The following is a 23,855-nucleotide window of genomic DNA, read 5'->3' as shown; positions in this document are numbered from 1 at the left end:
TGAAAATCTGGCCACTGGGCCAAGGAGTGCCCGCAGCCCGGGATTCCTCCTAAGCTGTGTCCCATCTGTGCAGGGCCCCACTGGAAATCAGACTGTCCAACTTGCCTGGCAGCCACTCCCAGAGCCCCTGGAACTCTGGCCCAAGGCTGTCTGACTGACTCCTTTCCAGATGTTCTCATCTTAGTGGCTAAAGACTGACACTGCCCGATCTCCCTAAAAGCCTCTCAGACCATCACAGACACTTTGGGTAACTCTTCCAGTGGAGGATAAGTTCGTTCCCTTCTTAATCAATACAGAGGCTACCCACTCCACATTACCTTCTTTTCAAGGGCCTATTTCCCTTGTCTCCAAAACTGCTGTGGGTATTGACGGCCAGGCTTCTAAACCTCTTAAAACTCCCCAACTCTGGTGCCAACTTGGACAACATTCTTTTATGCACTCCTTTTTAGTTATCCCCACCTGCCCAGTTCCCTTATTAGGTTGAGGCATTTTTACTAAATTATCTGCTTCCCTGACTATTCCTGGGCTACAGCCACACCTCATTGCTGCCCTTTTCCCTAGTTCAAAGCATCCTTTGCGTCTTCCTCTTGTATCCCCCCACCTTAACCCACAAGTAACAGGACACCTCTACTCCCTCCGTGGCAACTGATCACACGCCCATTACTATCCCCTTAAAATCTAATCACCCTTACCCGGCTCAATGCCAGTATCCCATCCCATAACTGGCTTTGAAGGGACTAAAGCCTGTCCAGGATCTTCACCTTATTAATCAAATGATCCTTCCCATCCAACCTATGGTGTCAAACCCATATACTCTCTTATCGTCAATACCTTCCTCCACAACCCATTATTCTGTTCTGGATCTCAGACATGCTTTCTTTATTATTCCTTCACACCCTTCATCCCAGCCTTTTGTCGCTTTCACTTGGACTGACCCTGGCACCCATCAGTCTCAGCAACTTACCTGGGCTGTACTGCTATAAGGCTTCAGGGACAGCCCCCATTACTTCACTCAAGTCTTTTCTCATGATTTACTTTCTTTCTATCCATCTGCTTCTCAACTTATTAAACATTTTGATGACCTTCTACTTTATAGCCCCTCCTACAAATCTTCCCAACAGGACACCTTCCTGCTTCTCCAACATTATTCTTAAAAGGACATTGCACACCCCCCTCCAAAGCTCAAGTTTCTTCCCCATCTGTTATCTAACTCAGCATGATTCTTCATGAAAACATGCATGCTCTCCCTGCTGATCATGTCCGGCTAATCTCCCAAACCTCAATCCCTTCTACAAAGCAACAACTCCTTTCCTTCCTAGGCATGGTTAAGTAATTTCGCCTTTAGGTACCTAGTTTTGCCATCCTGACTAAACCATTATATAAACTCACAAAAGAAAACCTAGCTGGCCCCATAAATCCTCAATCCTTTCCCCACTCCCCTTTCCATTCTTTTAAAAACAGCCCTAAAAGCTGCTCCCCACTAGCTCTCCCTAACTCATCCCAACTCTTTTTCATTACACACAGCCAAAGTGCAGGGTTGTGCGGTCAGAATTCTTACACAAGAGCCGGGACCGTGCCCTGTAGCCTTTCTGTCCAAACAACTTGACCTTACTGTTTTAGGCTGGCCCCCACATTATTCCTGATACCATACCTGACCCCCATGACTGTTACCTCTCTGATCCACCTGGCATTCACTTCATTTCCCCATATTTCCTTCTTTCCTGTTCCTCACCCTGATTACACCCGGTTTATTGATGGTAGTTCTTCCAGGCCCAATCACCAATCACCGGCAAAGGCAGCCTATGCTGTGGTGTCTTCCACATCTATCATTGAGACTACCGCTCTGCCCCGCTCCACTACCTTTTAGCAAGCTGAACTCATTGCCTTAACTCAGGCCCTCACTCTTGCAAAGGGACTACATGTCAATATTTATATTGACTCTAAATATGCCTTCCATATCCTGTACCACCATGCTGTTACATGGGCAGAAAGAGATTTCCTCACTATGCAAGGGTCCTCCATTATTAATGCCTCTTTAGTAAAAACTCTTCTCAAGGCTGCTTTACTTCCAAAGGCCACTTTACTTCCAAAGGAAGCTGGAGTCATTCACTGCAAGGGTCATCAAAAGGCATCAGATCCCAGCACTCAGGGCAATGCTTACACTGATAAGGTAGCTAAAGAAGCGGCTAGCCTTCCAACTTTTGTCCCTTACGGCCACTTTTTCTCCTTCTCATCAGTCACTCCCACCGAAACTTCTACCTATCAATCTCTTCCTACACAAGGCAAATGGTTCTTGGAGCAAGGAAAATATCTCCTTCCAGCCTCACAGGCCCATTCTATTCTGTCGTTATTTCATAACCTCTTCCATGTAGGTTAGAAGCCACTAGCCCGCCTCTTAGAACCTCTCATTTCCTTTCCATCATGGAAATCTATCCTCAAGGAAATCACTTCTCAGTGCTCCATCCACTATTCTACTACTACTCAGGGATTGTTCAGGCCCCCTCCCTTCCCTATACATCAAGCTCAGAGATTTGCCCCTGCCCAGGACTGGCAAAATGACTTTACTCACATGCCTCGAGTCAGGAAACTAAAATACCTCTTAGTCTGGGTAAACACTTTCACTGGATGGGTAGAGGCCTTTCCCACAGGGTCTGAGAAGGCCACCAGTTATTTCTTCCCTTCTGTCAGACATACTTCCTCGGTTTGGCCTTCCCACCTCTAAACAATCTGATAATGGACCGGCCTTTATTAGTCAAGTCACTCAGGCAGTCTCCCAGTCCCTGGGCATTTAATGGAAACTTCATGCTCCTTAACACCCTCAATCCTCAGGAAAAGCAGAAAGAACTAACGGTCTCTTAAAGACACACCTCACCAAACTCAGCCTCCAACTGAAAAAGGACTGTACAGTACTTTTACCACTTGCCCAGCTCAGAATTCGGGCCTGTCCTTGGGATGCTACAGGGTATAGCCCATTTTAGCTCCTGTACGGATGCTCCTTTTTATTAGACCCCAGTCTCATTCCAGACTCCAGCCCTCTAGGTGATTATCTTCCAGTCCTCCAGCAAACTAGACAGGAAATTTGCCAAGCTGCTAATTATCTTTTGCCTACTCCAGATTCCCAGCCATATGAAGACACCCTAGCTGGATGATCAGTTGTTAAGAATCTGACCCCTCAAACTCTACAACCTTGATGGACCAGACCCTACTTAGTCATCTATAGTACCTCAACTGCCGTCCGCCTACAGGACCCTCCCCATTGGGACACCATTCCAGAATAAAGCGGTGTCCGTCGGACAGCCAGCCTGAAGTCACAAGTACTCTCCCCTACTTCCCTTAAACTCACTCGCATTTCTGAAGAACAGTAATAACCCTTATGAGCCCAATACATCCCTTCATTCTATTAGGTCTATTCGTCCCTACTTTTTGCAACAGGGCTTTACGCAGTCACTCCTACTACTTGGACTGTGCCCCAAAAACTTGTCATCCCTACTGTCTTCTGTCTAGTCATACTCCTATTCACCATTCTCAACTACTCATAAATACCCTGCCCTTGTTTACACCACCAGTTTACACTTTTCCTCCAAACCATCGTAGTGGTTATCTCCTGGTACTATCCCCAATCCACCACTCTTGACTCCCTCTTAGAGTGAATAGACGATCTTTGCTGATAGGGCACACTCCAGTACGTTCACCCTGATGAAGTTCTCTTCTTTACTTTTATACTCACTCTTATTCTCGTTCCCGTCTTATGCCACCCTCTACCTCTCACCAGCTGTCTCCACCACACTATCAATCTCACTCACTCTCTCCTAGCCATTTCTAATCCTTCCTTAACAAACAATTGCTGGCTTTGCATTTCTCTTTCCTCCAGAACCGTGGAGGCCTGCACTTACTCACTGCTAAAAAAAAAAAAAAGGGGGGGGGGGTGGGACTCTATATTTTTAAATGAAGAGTGTTTGTTTTTACCTAAATCAATCTGGCCTGGTATATGACAACACAAAAAACTCAAGGATAGAGCCCCAAAACTTGCCAACCAAATAATTATGCTGAACCCCCTTGGGCACTCTCTAATTGGATGTCCTGGGTCCTCCCAATTCTTAGTCCTTTAATACCTGTTTTCCTCCTCCTTTTATTGGGACTTTGTGTCTTCTGTTTAGTTTCTCAATTCATACAAAACCGCATCCAGGCCATCACCAGTCATTCTATACGACAAATGCTACTTCTAACAACCCCACGATATCACCCCTTACCCCAAAATCTTTCTTCAGTTTAATCTCTCCCACTATAGGTTCCCATGCCACCACTAATCTCACTTGAAGTAGCCCTGAGAAACATCGTCCATGATCTCTCCATACCACCCCCCAAAATTTTCACTACCATTTTGTTTTGTTTTTCTTATTAATATATGAAGACAGGAATGTCAGGCCTCTGAGTCCAAGCTAAGCCATCATATCCCCTGTGACCTGCAGGTACACATCCAGATGGCCTGAAGCAACTGAAGAACCACAAAAGATGACATTCCACCATTGTGATCTGTTCCTGCCCTACCCTAACTGATCAACTGACCTTATGACAATACATCCTCCCCGCCCTTGTGATAATGCACTTTGTGATATTCCCCCGACCTTAAGAAGATACTCTGTAATATTCTCCTCGTCCTTGAGAATGTACTTTGTGAGATCCACCCCTTGTCTGCCTATCCCAAACCTGTAAGAACTAATGATAATCCCACCACCCTTTGCTGACTCCTTTTTCGGACTCAGCCCACCTGCACCCAGGTGAAATAAACAGCCTTGTTACTCACACAAAGCCTGCGGGCAGACTCTCTTCACACAGATGCACGTGACGCATGATGCATCTCAATTCTACTCCATGTGGCAGCTGCATGATCTGTATTAGCTCACTAAAGAGTTATCCATTTTAACATTCCTGAGCAGGAAGGCACATAGGATATGTAAGCACTGGGTTGTGCCTAATAGAGAGATAAAGATGGTCAAGAATGGAGAGAGTAAATCAGTTAAACTGTAAGAACAGACTTCTACTTCCAGCAATGACAGAGTAACACATAATGGATTTAATATCCCACCTTAAATAACTAGAAAATCGACAAAATATATGCAACAATGAATTTTCAGATATTGTACAACAGACAGAAGAGGACAGTGATCACTGAGAGAATTCCTACCACTGTAATGTCAGGCCTCTGAGCCCAAGCTAAGCCATCATATCCCCTGTGACCTGCAGGTATACATCCAGATCACCTGAAGCAACTGAAGATCCACAAAAGTGAAAATAGCCTTAACTGATGACATTCCACCATTGTAATTTGTTTCTGCCCCACCCTAACTGATCAATGTACTTTGTAATCTCCCCCAACCTTAAGAAGGTTCTTTGTAAGTCTCCCTACCCTTGAGAATGTACTTTATAAGATCCACCCCCTGCCCGCAAAACATTGCTCCTAACTCTACCGCCTATCCCAAAACCTGTAAGAACTAATGATAATCCACCACCCTTTGCTGACTCTCTTTTTGGACTCAGTCCGCCTGCACCCAGGTGAAATAAACACCCTTGGTGCTCACATAAAGCCTGTTTTGGTGGTCTCTTCACACGGATGCGTGAGACAGCAGAAGCTTAGTGCTAGATTTTCCAGGCAATAGCACAGGGAAAGTTAAACCAAACAAAGCCTAACACTCTGAGTTTTGAAAGAGCTAAGAGTTCAGGAACGCCAAGACCTAGAATTTGTGAGGCAAAATGTAGTACAGGGCATTTTGGCACTGTAGAAAGACAGTGCCAAATATCTCTAGAAGAGTTCCCTTTATTCTTATTTGAATACTGGCTTATGCACATAAAGGAGAAAACTACTTGAAGCCAGGGAAAAGAACCACTGGAAAGGAGCAGGTGGAACAATCTCCAGAGCTCATATAGGACAACAAATAGTTCATGTTCCAATCAGCAGTCAGAATATAACGACCTAATCCAAGAGGCATTGAGCAATGTCCTCAGAAAGGTAATGCCTCAGTAGCAGAGATAAATTATCCCCACATTAAATGCTGCTGTGACTACCCTAACAAAGCTCAAAAGAAAGCCTTAGATAGAACGAATTAATTTGAAGTATCTTAACTGTCCATTGGAATAAAGCCCAACAGTACTAAAGGAATCCTACACAATCCAAAAACATCTAAAGCATATACCTAACAGGTATCCAAAGAAGCATGAAAATTTAACACATACCCAGGAGAAAAGTCAGTCAATAAAAACATCCAGAAACAACATGGATGGGAAAACTGGCAGAAAAAGATGCTAAAACCACCATTCCTCACTCCCTAGATTCAAGAAGGTAGAGGAAAACACAAACATGAGGAGGAAGAAAACAGAAGATACAAAAAATACCTAAAATGAACTTCTAGAGATGAAAAGTACAATATCAAAAATAAAACATATAACAAACGAGATCAATTGTAAATTAGATATTACAGAAGAAAAGATCAGTGAAATTCTTCAAAGTCATAATATAGCACTAGGACATGTTAATTCAAGAAAACAGCAATAGAAACTAAGATGAAATACAAAGAAAAAAAGAAAATACAGGGCAGACCAGGTGCGGTGGCTCACACCTGTAATCCCAACACTCTGGGAGGCCGAGGCAGGTGGATCACTTGAGGTCAGGAGTTTAAGACCAGCCTGGCCAACATGGCGAAACCCTGACTCTACTACAAATACAAAAATTAGCCGGGCGTGGCGGCACACACCTGTAATTCCAACTATTCGAGAGGCTGAGACAGGAGAATCACTTGAACCTGGGAGGCGGAGGTTGCAGTCAGCTGAGACTGCACCACTGCACTCCAGCCTGGGTGACAGAGCGAGACTCTTTCTCAAAAAAAAAAAAAAAAAAAAAAAAAGAAAAGAAAAAAGAAAAAGAAAAGAAAAGAAAATCAAAGGGCTATAGGGCAATATCAAAATGTACAGTTGTTAAGCAGTATCAAAGCATACTGACTTATATGTAGTAGGAATCCGAGATAAGGGGTAAGATGAACAGAAAAATAAATTTGGAGAATAGCCAAATTTGATGAAAGTGATAAAGCCACAGTTCCCAAAATCTCAACAAATCCCATGAAGATGAATTATGAAGAAACACCACAGCAAGACACATCATAATCAAATTGCTGCAAGTCATCAGTAAAGTCAGGGGGTTGGGGGAAGGAAGCTGTCAGGGAAAAAAAGATGACATTTAGAAGAACAAAGATAAAAACAATAGCAAACTTCTCGTCAGAAACTATAGAAGTGAAAGACAATGAAGTGATGTTTGAAGTTGTGAAGGAAACAAAAATGTCCACCTAGGATTCTATATCTAGCAAAATTATGTCTCAAAACTAAGAGAAATAGAGTTCAAAGAAATTGTTTTTTAAAAATTGCCTACTTAAAGGCTGGGTGCGGTGGCTCATGCCTGTAATCCCAGGACTTTGGGAGGCCGAGGTGGGCAGATCACTTGAGGTCAGGAGTTCAAGACCAGCCTGGCCAATATGGTGAAACCTTATCTCTACCAAAAATTAGCCAGGTGTGGTGGTACACATCTATAATCCCAGCTACCCGGAAGGCTGATGCAGGAGAATTGCTTGAGCCCTGGAGATGGTGGCTGCAGTGAGCCAAAATTGTGCCACTGCACTCCAGCCTGGGCAACAGAGCGAGACTCTGTCTCAAAAATAAATAAAAATAAAAAGATTGTATTTTGGTGTTTATAACAAATAGTAATGAAACGTGTGACAATGGCAAAACGGCTATGAGGAGGATAAATGAAAATATGCTAATAAGACAGCTGAGGTCATGAGGCAACTAACTAATAATATCTAAGGAAAAATAAGATGTAAATACTTGCTTGCTTAGGGGGAAGACATCAGATGCCATACAAGCCAGTAAAAAGATTTCAGCAAAAATGTTTCAACAGTTTGCTAAAGGTCCAGTGTGGGCTACAGTAAGAGTATAAAATTTCTGGGGCTTCAGACACAAGAGCAAACTATACCTTGTTGCAGGTTCTTCTCCACAGATATTACCAGGAACTCATAAGAAAGACTGAGGGATGGGCAAGAAACCTGAAAAAGTATTGCCTTCATAGTGCAGGGTTGGGAGAGGGGAACAGTGGCAGGTATGGAAAGGTCTGCCTGGATCCTTACAAGGTCTTGTCTAGATCCTTACTCCCTATCTCACCTAAGGAATGAAAGCCTTAAGCTGCTGCTAGAACAGCAACAACTAAAGAACCATAGCGGCTGGGAAAAGGTAATAGAAGAAAACAAAAACAAAACACACACACACACACACACACACACACACAGGCAAACTATCAGAGGCAGGAAATTGTCCTGAGCCTAGAAGATGAGGTCATTCATGGCTGGGGTAGGGCAGAATTGCTGAGAAGGCTCCACTCTTGAGACCCAGAGACACTGTGCCTAAGAATAAGGCAGAACTAGAACAGAGAATATCCCTTCCACACTCTCGCCCATACCATCACCACCAAGTTAGGGAGTTAGTTTCATCTATTTCTGGGGGAGAGTAAAAGCATGAAGAACCTTCTTTGAGATAAAGGTGGAAAGGGAAAACCTGATGCTAAGAATAAAGCAGACCTGAAGGAAAATCCTTGGTGAACCAGCCCTCTAGGTATGGTAATGCTATGGGAATTTAAAGCCTGTGGTGCACTGATAGTAACTACAGCAATAATGAAACCCAAATGCAGATCAACTCCCAACTAGGTTGCTCAATCCCCCACACTAAACGTCTAGCAAAATACAAGGTGTGCCTTGAGCATTATTTGAACCTGGAAGGCAGGGGTTGCAGTGAGCTGAGATCACGCCACTGCACTCCAGCCTGGGCAACAGTGAGATCCTGTCTCAAAAAAAACAAAACAAAAAAACAACAAAAAACAAGGCATGCCTATTTCTAGGCATAAATACTCTACTACCCAACACAAGATGTCCAGCTTTACATTAAATTATGAGACATTCAAAGAAGATGGGAGAAACCAACCCACTGTCAAGAGACCACACACACACAAAAAAAAAATCAACAGACCCAAACCAGAAATGCCCACAGATGCTGGAACTATTAGAAAAATTAAAATAACTATGATTAAAACACTAAAGGCTCTAGTGGAAAAGGTAAACAACATGTATAATTAGATGAGAAATTTCAGCATGGAAATAGAAACTACAAGAGAGTCAAACAGAAATGCCAGAAACTAGAAAAATGGTAAGATAGATAAAGAATACCTTTGATCAACACAGCTGAGGAAAGCATCAGTAAACTCAAAAATAAGTTAATAAAAATTTCGCAAATGGAAATACAAAGAAAAAAAAAAGAGTGGGTGAAAAAATTAAACAGAATAGAGTATCCATGAACTGGGGAGCTATATCAAATGACCTAACATATATATGTAATTGAAATACAAAAAGCTTAGAAAGGCCAGGTGCAGTGGCTCACGCCTATAATCACAGCACTTTGGGAAGTCAAGGTGGGCAGAGGACCTGAGGTTAGGAGTTTAAGACCAGCCTGGTGGTCTTAAATGAGACATGGTGAAACCCCGTCTCTACTAAAAATACAAAAATTAGCCAAGTGTGGTGCTGTGTGCCTATAATCCCAGCTACTTGGGAGGCTTAGGCAGGAGAATTGCTTGAACCTGGGAGGTAGAAGTGGCATGAGCTGAGATTGTTCTACTGTACTCCAGCCTGGGCAACAGAGCGAGACTTTGTCTCAAAAAACAACCAACCAACCAACCAAAAAAACCCAGGGAACACAAGCCAAGATAAATATGAAAAAGTATCCCTAAAAACTAATATTAAAGATAGAAGAGAATCATTAAACAAACTCCAATCCCAAAGAAGGCAGGAAAAGAGAAGAAAGGGAATGAAGAACAAAGGGGACAAACAGAAAATTAGTAGCAGGATGTTCATTTTAAAATCAAACTTAGCATTAATCATACTAAATGTAAATGGTCTAAAATGCCAATTAAAAGGTAGAGGTTGTCAGAATAAATTTTAAAAAGCGAGACTCAACAGATAGGTAAAGACGCATACAGGTTTAAAAGTAAAAGGGCAGGAAAAGATATAAATTATGAATACTAATCAAAAGGAATCTAGAGTGGCTATATTAGTATCAAATAAAGTAGACTTCAACAAAAGAAACATTACCAGAGATAAGGGGGATATTTCAAAGTGATAAAGGCAATATTTCATCAAAAGGATGTAATAATCCTAAATGTATACACATCTATAAACAGAGCTTTGAAATACATGAAACAAAAACCAAAATAACTTTATTAACAGGCTAACTGCATCCACAATTACAGTTGGAGACTTCATCCTGCTCCTCACTCACAAAAGAATACAGAAGATCAATAAGATACAGAAATTTTAAAGTAGAAGGACAGTGTGGCAATACATAGGTAGAAAGAACAATAGAGATTAAATAAAACTACCAATTTGCCAGAAGGTTAACTTCCCTAGAATCTCTAGAAATGCAACCTTGGACTGACTGAACTGGTAATTCTCTGAGTGTAAGTGAAAACAAGTGAAGATGAGGCAGCTTCCAGCCATTTAGACTAGGGGGTTTATGAACTAACAGAATTACCAAAGTAAGGTCTTCGAACCCTTTGCAAACAAAATTTCTTCTATTAAAGAGGAAGATTCTCTGGCCCTAGCTCAGATCTCTTGTACCAAATCTCCAGGGATAAGATCCGAGAATCTGTATTTTAACAATCTTCCCAGTAACTGTTACACTCAATTAAATCTGCAAACTACTGGTCACACAAAAGTGCTAGAAATTAACAACACAGGTTGCCATTCTGCAGACTACAGAATCCAGCAGAGGCAATCAGAGGCTGAAGAGTATTCCACTAAGCCTTCATCTTACCTAGATATATTTTCTTCAAACTCAGAGTTCAAAGGGGCAATTAAGGTGAAGTATGAAACTTCACTGTGACTCCCAGAACTCTTGGAGTGATTAAGTAGTTTTAAGATGAGTACACGAAAATATATACAGTACATGTGTGTACGTATGTGTATATATCAAGTATAGGCTGAAGTAATTTTGATAGAGTCATAGCTTTCCACCCTTCCCCCTAACTCCAAATAGAACAGGTATTTCCAGAAGATAGGCTTCTAGTTCAACAGCAAATATACCAGCCTGGCTTAGCTAATGCTTATTGACCTAGGTACTGTGCTAAGCATTCTGCATATATGTACTTCAATGAAATCTTAATAATAATAATCACCCGATAATAACTCTTGGCAGCAGGAATGATCCCCACTTACAAAGGAGAAATAAATTAGGCCACAGAGATTATAAATTGCCCGAAGGCATATAGCTATGGTAAATCAAGGATTCAAACTAAGGGAATTAGACAACAAAGATCTGTTTATCTGTTCCCATGTGGTTTTTATTGCCAATGCTGGATAAGGAATGGCTGCCATGTCCTTTGACTAAGGAGAGAGTCAAGATTATTTTATACTGTTAGATTTTACACTAATTGCCAGAACCTAGCTGCCATCCTTACTACTACTGGTTTAACTGCAGATCAATTAAGATAATTCTCATAGTTTTCATGCTAAGGTCTCCATCATAAGAAGAATTGTTGGCCATTTTTTTCTTGCCAGCATGGCAAAAAAAACAAAAAAACAAAACAAGAACATTACTGGCTTTGCCTTAACTGAAAACTGAGCAGTCTTTTAGAAAACTGTAAAGTTCTCTATTTTATCAAAAATCCTGGTAGCTGGGAGAGTCGTCTAAATGAGCTCTGGGGATAAAGTTGGTATCTCTCACATTTGGTGACAGGATCTGCATAGCAACAAAAACAGATGCTCAAGAATTTAGAATGCTTTTACAGGAAAGAATTCCTCCTTTCCCACAGGCAATAGATTTGTAAGAGAATGACTGGTGAACTTCTCCCAGGTCCAAGCCAGAACTCAAGACAGCACCGACCTTTCTGGGGCCTGAGAGACCAGACAAAAATTACAGCTTCTCATAAAGGCAGGCAATAGTTACAGAGAAACTAGGGCTGTGCCCATTTTGAGAGTTGATTATCAAGATGGCAGGCCAAGAATATGCCATGTGAGGAAAGAGACTACAAATTGAAACAGGAGAGCAAAGAATGTCAAGTGGATTGGAAATTTGGAAGGATGTGAACAGGCAAGGAAGACGGAGAAACAATCATAGCTAACAGTTTTATAGAACTTACTATTCATCATGGGATATTTTTAAGATCTTTAAATATTTTACCTATTGAAAACAATCACAAGAGGTAGATATTATTATCCACATTTTATAGAAGAAGAAAGTAAGACACAGGGAATTTCAGTTGCTCAAGGTCACAGAGTACAGCACAGCTGGGATTTGAGCCAAGACTGGATCCAGTGGTCCTTGACATTCTTAAAATACGAAACAATGTTGCCTCCCTAGAAAAACCAGTAAGAATTGAAATGGAGGTGGCAGAGATGAAACTGATTAACTGTGGTAAGGTGAGTGGTGATTTGAAAACAAATGCTGTAAACCATGTTTGTTAGAAATGCTTGTTCCTCGGTGCCATAAAGAAATAGCTCTTGAACATAAATTTAATTTCCTCAGCAAGGCCATTTTTACTTTCTGCAGAAAGCGTACACTCGCCAGCAGTTTTGCCATGAAAGTACGCGGAACCAAGGAGACAGGGTCATTTATAACCTGACGCATTCACCTTACTGCTGTGTCTGGTTTCTATTGGCTGGAACGGGACTTCATATTTTGTATTTGTCCGGATTGGCTAGCAACTTAGAACTTTTTAAAAGAAGCAAAGGCAGAGGAGAGCAAAGGAAGGAGGAAGTAACTTGTGGAATGCTGAGAAAAGTAAAAACACCTTCAAATAAGGAAGAGGACCAGGTTATGACTTAATGCTTGCTTGGACCAGTATAAGCATGCGAGGGCAAATATTTAGGCTAAATTGTAGGAGCTAAGAACATAAAGTACATTGATTTCTTTATTACGGCTAGCAGATATTTATGAAAGTTAGCACAGCTCTTTGAATAAATTTTGCTTCTAAGAGAAATTACTCTTTATTCTTAATTAGATGGGGAGGAAAGTCTTTGAAGAGGAACTTCCTCTTTACAAGGTTCAACCTTTATGTGTGGCCTATCATACTCCTTAATGGATTGTAGGTCTTTCCATAAAAGGCAGAATCCTGCCAGGCAATTAGAATTCCAAATGATTCAACCCAGTATTCCAAGATTAGGGGCATTCACTATACATGAGATATAGTTGCCTTTCTCCCCTACCAAAACAAATGTAATAGATAATGTAGTTTATACAAAATAGCATAACAAGCTAAACAGTAAATAGGTTAAAGAATAAACTGCAACTATATCCAACCAGATATTCTAAAATATAAAGTCCTAATATTTTCCAGTGAAAGGCAAAGAGCGGAATCATGGGTAACTTGTGCTAATCTTAAATAAGAAGCATAATAGTGATTGGCTATACAATGAGAACATTAAGCAAAGGCAAGTATCTTTTTCTAAATCTTACAGACAGGTACACTTGTCTCATATGGTGTTAGCCATATAGGAAAGGTTCATTTCAGCAGCAGATAGCTACATTGGAAGAATATGAGTCACTGAAAGTGCTTCAGCAACCACACTGAAATTTCCTCAGTTTGGGTGCTAAACATCATCTTTGGTTTCAAGTAGGTTCTCTCTTTCCTACAAGTGGCTTTTGATTTACAGCAAAGACTTTGTTTAAAAAAATCATAAACAAACTTGGGTGTACTTAATGTTAACACATAAACCAGATGTTAAAATGCAAGTTTCACTGAAGGTCTAAGTAGGTGTATCACGTACACATAAGATACCCCGGGCCTAGTTAGAAGCAATTCTACAGAATGAGAATAACGGACTCAGCCAATAAAATACGAACTAAAAGTTGCTATTAAGTAGTTGTAGTAAGTTGTAAAATATAAGAGTGGGATTGCATTTAACTAAATATCTACACTAAGGCTTAGAAGTAATTCTGACTCTGCTCCCTGTGCATCATCTAAAATTACTGAGCAGAGGCCGGGCGCGGTGGCTCACATTTGTAATCCCAGCACTTTGGGAGGCTGAGGCAGGTGGATTACCCGAGGTCAGGAGTTCAACACCAGGCTTACCAACATGGTGAAACCCTGTCTCCACTAAAAATACAAAACTTAGCCGGGGGGGGATGGCGCAGGCCTGTGATCCCAGTCACTCAGGAGGCTGAGGCACAAGAACCCGGGAGGTGGAGGGTGCAGTGTGCCGAGATGGCGCCACTGCACTCTAGCCTGGATGACGAAGGGAGACTCCATCTCAAAAATAATAAAAACATAACATTACTGAGCAGAGCATTCCATGGCACATGCTTTAAAATCTTCAGTTTTAAGAAGGCTGGGTATGATGGATCATCCCCGTAGTCCCAGCACTGTGGGAGGCTGAGGCAGGAGGACTGCTTGAGCCCAGGAGTTTGAGAGCAGCCTGGGCAACATAGGAAGACCATGTCTCTACAAGTAATAATTAAAAAAATTAGCTGGGCATGGTGACGTGCACCTATGGTCCTAGCTTCTTTGAAGTCTGAGGTGGGAGGATTGCCTGAGCCTGGGAGGTCAAGGCTGCCGCGAGTTATGATCACTCCACTTTACTCTGGCCTAAGCGACAGAACAAAATCTTGTCTCAAAAAAAAAAAAAAAAGTTTTAACATAGTACAACTAGTTATTTGTCCCCTATCATGTTTCTCAAAGGATATCCTGCATCAAGGTTCATAAAGATAGTCCACTGAGAAGCAGCCAGAGACAATTAGTAATATCAGAGAGATTTCCATCCATATAGTTAATATTACATTCCAGCACATAAAAGCTTAACTCTCCATTATTTGGAAAAGCCATCCATTCAGATGGAATTTGTATTTCTCAAGGATTTTCCAGTATCTGAGGTCTTGGAATACAGAAGTACCAGTAACAGTGTCATTTCCAAAGGGTGACCTGACCCCCGGCGGTCATTCAATAGACTTTATTTAAACATACAAGAGCAGTGATTATAAAGATTATCTAGAGATAGCTTAATATAAGAAGACATTAAAATAAACATTAATGGGCCAGGTGTGATAATGCATGCCTGTAATCCCAGCACTTTGGGAGGCTGAGGCAGGAAAATCACTTGAACCTGGGAGGCAGAGGTCTCAGTGAGCCGAGATTGCACCATTGCACTCCAGCCTGGGCAATAAGAGCGAAACTCTGTCTCAAAACAGCAAACAAACAAACAAACAGGCTGGACACAGTGGCTCACACCTGTTATCCCAGCACTTTGGGAGGCCAAGGTGGATGGATAACTTGACGTCAGGAGTTCAAGATCAGCCTGGTCAACATGGTGAATCTCCATCTCTACTAAAAATATAAAAATTAGCCGGGCATGGTTGCACATGCCTATAGTCCCAGCTACTAGGGAGGCTGAGGCAGGAGAATCGCTTGAACCTGGGAGGCAGAGCTTGCAGTGCACTGAGATCACACCACTGTACTTCATCCTCGGCAACAGAATATCTCAAAAAAAAAAAAATTAATTAATGTATAATTCAATCTTGACAATTTGCGGAGGCTAAAAAGCAGTACATAAAATAGAATTACTTTTATATGATTATATCAATTTTGCTACTGTTTTTCTTCAGTTCTCTGGTACAGGCAAGTTCCAATTTTTTACCACCTTGAATTTCACTTGTCTCCTAATCTAGGAGTATCAGAAAGTATCTGCATTGTGGTTTTCATTCTATTAATTTACTCAATTATCAGTGATTCAACACTGCTTATGGGCACAATTTCCCTTTACCAATGTGGATGCAAAAGGGTAGAACTGTAGATTATATACAGTACCTATAAAAAATTTTTTTCCTTGTTCTACTTTTTAACTGAACTTTTAGAGTGTATTGTGGAAAAAAAGAAGGGACTCTGTATATCTGTACCCTTCATCAATGCTGACAGTTTTTTTTTTTTTTTTTTTTGTATAACATGCACAGTTTAAATTCCAGTACATTCACGAAAAAACAAAGGTCTTAGGTCAGATTCCCTAGTTATTAGGAATTCCATAACTACGTACTTCCCAATTTCTTTTGCCAATATTTTTCATCTTAGGCTTCCTGTGAATAATAAGTTCTTCTTCTAGTTCTCCTCTCTGACTTCCACTGTCCTTCCCCAGTGTCCATAATTCTCAGAGGATTCCTTGACCAGCACATCCAGATTTTTCTTGCTCTCTACAAAAAAGGATCAACTGTAGGTTCCAGACATCAAGGTTTCTCAGCAAAACACAAACTATAAAGAGCGATATGGAGATAAAAGACCCAAAATAAAATTTGGAAGAGAGAAGCATACACAAGATCTCTTTTATAAGAAAAGGGTAAAAGAGGAAAGAAAAGCAGAGGGGGTTTACAGGGGTAAGAAAACCACACTGATTGCTCTAAGCATTTGCATAAAGCACTTGCAAAACATGCATTATAACATTTTGGACATACATAAGGTGAATCAATAACTGATATTAGATCAGTTTTTAAAGTAATGACGCATTTCAAAGGGAAAGAGAAGCCCCAAACGCCATGGTCAGGTGCCAGGTCCTGCCCTCCATACATGTCACTATCCATTCACATCCTTGTTCTGTTTTAGCAGGTCACTGTGCATTGTAAAACGCACTCTAAAGCAGATCTGATCTGGGATGAGGCGGGTTCTCAGAAAACTGGGGCCTTGGTACTGTAAACCTGAGCAGTCAGGGTTCAATGCAGTCCAAGGCTGCTTTCCAGTCCAGGCTAGTAGGGGATAACACAGTTATAAAGAGTAAAAGATAAAAGTCTCCAACACTTTTTCAGGGTCAGGCACTATCCCTATAGTTCTGCTTTACTGGAGACAGAAATTGATCAAAAAAAGAGTGCCTTCTGCCCCCGGGACTCCATTATTTTCCATGATGCCCTGTGCCACATAAAGGATTGTTATTATGAATAACATGGTCACATCTACACCAAGTTTGTAAACATCATGTAATTAAGGGAAAAGCTCTAATTTTTTTTTTATCTCATTTTACTGGGAATATAATTTTCCCTTTGTTGCAATATACCACAAAAACCACCGGTTTATTTCTAAAGCATTTGAAACTGAAAATGGTTTAAAATTACAATAATGCAAGTAGGCTGCATAAGTATACCAGAAGGTGGGGGGTGACAGAGGGGAAAAAAGAAATCTGTGGTTTATAGACTCCTGGATACTACATATAAAAATGTGGTCAATAACTTTATTAATTTAGTCAATGAATAGAAATCACACAACTCCCTAGTGCAAACTGCACACATCACTGCCATCAGAATTGCTGAATTATTCTTTTTTTTTTTTTTGAGATGGAGTCTTGCTCTTGTCGCCCAGGCTGGAGCGCAGTACCACGATCTCGGCTCACTGCAACAGCTGCCTCCCAGGTTCAAGTGATTCTCCTGCCTCAGCCTCCTGAATAGCTGGGATTACAGGCACCCGCCACCATGCCCGGCTAATTTTTGTACTTTTAGGAGAGACGGGGTTTCGCCACGTTGGCCAGACTGGTCTCGAACTCCTGACCTCAGGTGATCCACCCACCTCAGCCTCCCAAAGTGCTAGGATTACAGGCGTGAGCCACCGTGCCCGGCCTAGAATTGTTGAATTATTCTAAGCTCATGAAATATCTCTAGAATGTTCCATATGCCTTCCCATCTGCTATTACTAAATGCTTTGGCCACTTTCTTGCCAATATTCCTTACAGACATTCTTTCACCTCTGATGAGGTACTGACTAATAACAAGAAATTGTGGGCACTCAACAACTGTGCACTGGTTAACTTTACTAACCTGTATATGCACTTCTAAAAATAAGGTGTATAGTTTTTTTGAGATCCACATATAGTTAACACCTAGTACAATGTGCCAACCACTGTAATAAGGATGTTACATGTAATAATCCTCAAACAAGTCTATGAAATGAGTACAAACAGGAAGAACACTGCGAACAAGAGAGCTCACAACCATTACTCAGCATGATTAGTTTTTATCTAGAATGTCCACATGCAGCCAGAAGAATATCTAAACATACAATAAAACAAAAATAAGTTTACAACTAATATTTTTTCATATGTAATAATATTGGCTCCTCATTAATAGAAGACAAATTCTGTTCTCCTTTCTGATTCATGTACCCCAAATTAGTTCAGATTTTATCTGCTAGTCAAGTTCAAAAGGAAGAATAAAATAAAATCTTTCTTTTAGAATAGGTATAGCTAACTTGTTGGCCTTGACACCCAGATGCAGTGGGCTAAATTAGGACACAAAAATCTAAATGGCCAATGGATTCATACCACCATTCTACACAGGAACTTACTGGACTTTTTTTATTTTTAAACTCTTTTATTACCACTAACCAGTTTCCAAAACAGCTAAAAAGGAAAAGTAAAATGTGAGCAAGGTCAAAAGCTGCAACATATAGTATGAGTTTTTCTATTTGAAGAAAGGCTGAAGAACCCATACGGGGACTGGACCCTCCTAGAAAGTGTGAAAATGTACACACAGAGACTTAAGAAACTAATTAAAGTTATATGAGATTCTGTGAGAAATGGCAAATTACAGGATAGATAAAAAGCACGATTGTGATTTTATTATAGCTCATATGAGGGCTTGGACATCCACAGGACTGTATCTTGTAGAGAATTATTTAGAAAATGCTAAAATAGAGATAAAAACAGGTGTTGCTCTTATGCTAGTTAACAAAAATTTATAAGCTATAATTGGCCTAATGGCTGTTTGCTTTAGGAAAGAAGACTGGAGAAAGACAAGTCCACATTACCTTTAGGTTAACTTTTGTAGGCTCCCACCAGTTCTTACTTGATTTATGATACTAGCATTCTACTGATATTCTGCTTCCAACTCTCCAGCTCAACCTTTGCATTGTCATTAATCACATGTAAGTATAAAGAACCTTCTACTGTTTGGTTCCTCATTACTCACAGGATAAAGGCCAAACTCCTTAGCACTGCTTATCTACTCTGTCCCTTTTCCAGCTATTCTCCCAAATGTGCCATTCATGTGCAGGTGCTCCCTTCACAATCTCCATCCTGTCCCTGACCAAACACCAGCCCTCACATACTTCGGTCTCTGTGGTTGGTCAAAGCCCAAACCCAACCCCATGTGTCTCAGTGCCTGCAGGTGTAGACTTCACTTCCTTAAAATGCCATGCAGTTTCAGACCTGTGTCCTTGTGTATGTACCTATCTAGCTGGAATGCCCTTCCCTCTATTTCTCTGCTTCATTAAATTCATCCTGTAAGACTCTGTCTTAAATATTCTGGGACGCTTTCCTGATACCCTCACCCTTGGATGGGTCAGAAGCTCTTTGCATAATGCAATGTATTCCCCCACTAGACTAATGAATGAACTGCTTCATCACTTTGTAGCTGAGTGACCTTGGACAAGCTCATTAATTTCGCTGAGCCCATTTCTTCATGTATATAATGTTAGTATTAATTTGCTATCACTGTAAAATAATGAACGTCAAAAATCACTTTGTAAACAGTGAAGCACTATGCAGGCATTAACAATTTTATCAAAAACCAAGAGAGCACACAGTATTCTTGGTGAATATACTTCAGTTTAATCTAAGGGTAAGATTCATCTCTCGGTTTCCGTCCCCTCTCCAAGGATACCCTGTATTTTTATCCAACTTTCTGACTCCACTAAGTCTTGGTACTTCTATATTCAGGAAAAAAAAAAAAAAATGATGATGTTTAAGTCATTTGAAGGAAACACCGAGCGGGAAGCTCTGAAAGGGTAAGGATTTTCCTTTTCCCCATCTTTCTTAATGCCTTCACAAGAGTACCGTTATGGACATACAAATACTCTGAATATGAAAGAACTGAATGAATATAAACATATCCTGTCTTTAGTGAGCTTATAATCTAAAAAAGTGAATGTGTAACAGATCTCACTGAATCTGACCTTATAAAAATGGTAATGAATGCCTTTAGTATCATCTTAATGTGCAGTAAGAAATTAAATTTCCTGCTATTATTTTATTTGGTGATTTGACACACGTTGGAATTGCTATCTTAGTAAGTCATGCTTAACATATGAATGTTTTAACATTATCAGAATCACTGATTGCAATTCAATAACTAGTTATTGAATATGTATTGCACTAGGCCCTATCAGAGTACAAAGGTAAAGGTGATGGGCTCTGCCGATGGTAAGGTGCTAAACATACAGAAAGGAAGCTGTCACCAATCCATCTAATTAATAGAGGGCAGAGTGCTGTATGGAGGATTTAAGGGTTGTGACAATCATTGAAGACACCTGAGTTAGGGCACTGGGCCCATGAAAATTAGAAGTGTATATTACATATAATACTGGTGGTCAATAACTTCTGTGACTATTGAATATCTACTATATATTACATATGTAGTATTTGCTGCATGCACTGGCAGATATTTATGGTCACCTTCTTCCTATTCAACTATAAACCCATCTGTGTTATTGTCTAATAAATACTGTTAACACTCATATCACACGTAAGTACCAACCATAGTTCCAAGCCCTTGAGGTATATTTTCTAATTTACTTTCACAACAATCCCATGAGGTAGGTACAATTTCTCCCCTTTTACAGATGAGGAAGACGGGGCACAGAAATAGTAATTTTTCAAGGTTAAGATGCAAAGACGAAAATATGTAAATGAGGACCTAAGAGACAGAATCCAGTATTCCATCGAGGGAGCGGAGCCACTTGCCAGAGCTGCTTCACGCAGTGCTTTCCACCTCTCCGAACACACCCAGTGGGAACCACCTATCTCCTTTCCCGCCAGGGATTCTTTTTCTTTTCCTGAATCCGTAACTAAGCTGTAGATTCTCGAGCAGATCCTCTCAAATCTTCCTACTCCAGAAAACGTGCCGCTATTTAAATCATAGGCTGTTCAGGGTAAATGAGACCGAACCAGATCCCCAGGTGGACAAAGCTGGTAGGATCACGAAATTAAACCTCGGGCTGCGGATCCGTTCCTGGATCACTTCCAGGGGATGGCAGCAGCACCCGGCTCACCCAGGAGGCGCTACTCACTAAGGTATCCAGTCCTCCTGACCCCAGGCAGCTTGGGTTTTGCCATCTGCTCGTTTACCCTTCACCTGCCGACGCTCCCTGCGCAATCTCCATCCTGCCCCGGACAAACGCCAGGCCTCACGCGCCTCCCTCTTCGCGGCGACCAGTCCCAAACCCACACCGGTGCACATCGGCCCATGCAGGGACAGCCCGTCCCGCCCTAACCCCAGCCCGCTACTCACGGTTCCAATACACCGGGTAGCACTCTCCTTGGGTCACATCCACCTCGTAGAGGCCACCCCGCACGCACACAGGCTCGATGTTCACCAGTTCCACCATCTCGGGCTCGTGCCCCGTCGTACTCTGGCAGAAGCCACAGGCGCGGTCCTCATCGTCATCTTCTCCGGAACTGGAGGCTGGGCCCGTGGGAGAGCACACATGGTCGCCGTCCCGGTCCTCGCCCTGGCGCCGGGCACCCGTGGCCTGCAGCAGGGTCCGGAAAGCGAGCTCGATGCGGAGCGAGTCGTAGCCGATGAAGGGCTTCCAGGTCTTCTTGTCCTCCTTGTAAAACCAGCGTACCTCCTCCGGGCCCAGCTCCGTCACTACCTCATAGCGGTGCCGGGCCGCCGGGCCGCCAAGCCGGGTACGTTTCCTTTCCCCGGGGACCCCTCCTGTCGCCCCGCCGCCCCCCGAGTTCGTCGGGACCAGCGGAGCCTGCTGCGGCGGGTGCAGCGACAAGGAGCTGCCGCCGCCGCCGCTCTCGCCCTCGCTGTAGTAGCGCAGCGAGGAGCCCGACTCAGCAGAGCTGAAGTCATAGTTCTCGTCACTGAGGCAGGGGTCCAGCGCCAGGTGGTGGTTGTGGTCCTCAGTGCCCGGCGCCAAATGCAGCCCAGGATCCCCGCGAAGCAGGGCCAGGGGCACGTCGCCGTCGCCCGGGTCCCCGCCGGGCAGGTGCTCGAAGCAGCAGACGCCGCCGCCGAACGCCGGCCCCGCGTCTGAGCCCAGCTCCCAGGCGCCGCCGCCGCCTCGGCCGTTATGCTCGGGGCTCCGCGGGGACCCGCGGCCCGGGTAATTCATGCTGTGGAGACGCCGCCGGCTGCCCGGCGGCGCGCGGAGCCGTGACCCCCAGCGCTTCCGCCACACATTCAACGCCGCCGCCTTCTCCACCCAGAGTTTTTAATCTTTCAAATCCCGACCCGAGCTGCGGCGGCAGCGGCAGCCGCTCCGCCCCCACGAGACCCGCATCCGCCGCAGCCGCGTTCTGCGGCCCGCCCCATTGTCACGCAGCCCGACGTAGGCGGTGCTTCGGTCCCGGCCCCGCCCCCCGGCCGCGCGCGCCGCCCCGGAAGCCCGGGCTGTAGCGGCGCCGCGAGCTGGCCTCCCACCGTGCCCTTATGGCCGGGAGTGCAGGCTTGCCTCAGGTCGCCCGCCGCTGTTGGGCCTCCTCGGCTCCCTTCCTCTTTCCCTGCGGTCTTCATGCACAGCTGCCTCGGTCCCCCGCTTCTGGAGTTCACAGCCCAGATGTGGATAGGCTTTATCCCACTCATCCTTGCAGTGTGGGTCATGAGCCCAGAGCCTTAAGCTGCGTGTCAAGAGGGCCCCGGGATGTTGGATTCAGCATTGCTTTTTTTGACCTTAGGCCCTACTGCGGCCTCACCTGGACATTTTGTCACCAGGCCCTGGTCCCTCCAGACAGAACCAGGACGCATAAGTGGATGGATACGAGGGCACTCCACCCCACACCCATCACTCACCTTGGTGTCACCACTCCCACTGGGAAACTGGAATCTAAACCTCACTTCATATGCCATATCATATTATTACTTATATTTTAATGCTTGGATTTCCTGTTTTCTCAACCTCATTGCAAGGCGCTTGACGGAAACCAAGTCTGTATGTCAGCCTCTCCCAAACAGTGGGTGTACAATCAGTCTTAATTGATTATAATGATGTCAAGTCCAGCCATCTGTGGTAAAGAGTATTCGATTGAAAGCTAGAAAGCAACTAGGTTCTAGATTTAGCATTGCTAACCAGCCACAGGCAAATCACATAATCTCCCAGATCTTTTTAGTTTCCTCATCTGTAAAATTAAGATTCTTGGACCAGATGATATCTAAAGTTCCTTCTAGCAATGGAATTCTATGAACTTTAAGGTTTCTTCCAGATTTTTGTGCATCTCTGATTCTGTAACTCATATTCTGGAATCAAGTTGAATACAGAGGGTCCCTTATGTGGGTCTTTTTTATTTAAAAAAATTGTTTTGTAAGCACATCACCCTATGTTGAGAATCCAGAGAAAAACTATCTCCAATCTCAGTGTTTTCATTTTAAGAATAGACAATCTTCACTGTTTCTTTTACTCTCTTTCTGGTGGAATCAGATTGGTAGGGCAATTTTTCATGCTCCTGAGATGTAACCAGTCAGACATTACTGTCATTATTTAAGTCAGGACCCATCTGAAGTTTGTACAGTGCCTTTGTAGGAATTTGAAAAAAGGCATTGCTTCCTGTGGGCAGATACAGAGCAGTGTTGGAGTTCATGGCTTGTCAAGTAGAATACAGGCTGGATTTTCTGCCCCAATTAGTGCCCTTAGCTGATTAACCTTGTGCAGTGAACAACCTATCCAATTGTATACTGCAGCTCTGACTGAAAGCGTCTAAGATCAGAACGCTCTTTACTACTCAAAAAAAAAAAAAATTTCTGAGTACTTGCTTCCCAGTTGCTCCTCCAATATTTCTATTGACAACATGCAGAAAACGATATTGGGT

At 42.7% G+C, this 23,855-nt stretch overlaps 1 protein-coding gene across 7 annotated transcripts in view; it reads right to left on the bottom strand.

Moving 5' to 3' along the window:
- LOC105481810 (DDHD domain containing 1) overlaps positions 1-22,330 on the bottom strand; it is a 123,098-nt gene extending 100,768 nt beyond the window's left edge. For 5 of the 7 annotated variants that reach the window (XM_011741553.2, XM_011741554.2, XM_011741555.2 and 2 more), the window contains exon 1: positions 21,331-22,330. In XM_011741553.2, coding sequence (XP_011739855.1) covers positions 21,331-22,165 — 835 coding nt within the window. In that variant the 5' untranslated portion in view covers positions 22,166-22,330. The remainder of the gene's footprint in view (positions 1-21,330) is intronic. The other 2 variants (XM_011741556.2, XM_011741558.2) reach the window with 1 other exon arrangement.
- Between the last annotated feature and the right edge of the window lie 1,525 nt (positions 22,331-23,855).

Source organism: Macaca nemestrina, chromosome 7 (genome assembly GCF_043159975.1).
Source record: "Macaca nemestrina isolate mMacNem1 chromosome 7, mMacNem.hap1, whole genome shotgun sequence".
NCBI classification, from domain to species: Eukaryota; Metazoa; Chordata; class Mammalia; order Primates; family Cercopithecidae; genus Macaca; species Macaca nemestrina.
Note: the sequence above shows the minus strand (reverse complement) of the source record. Positions and strands in the feature narration are given on the sequence as shown.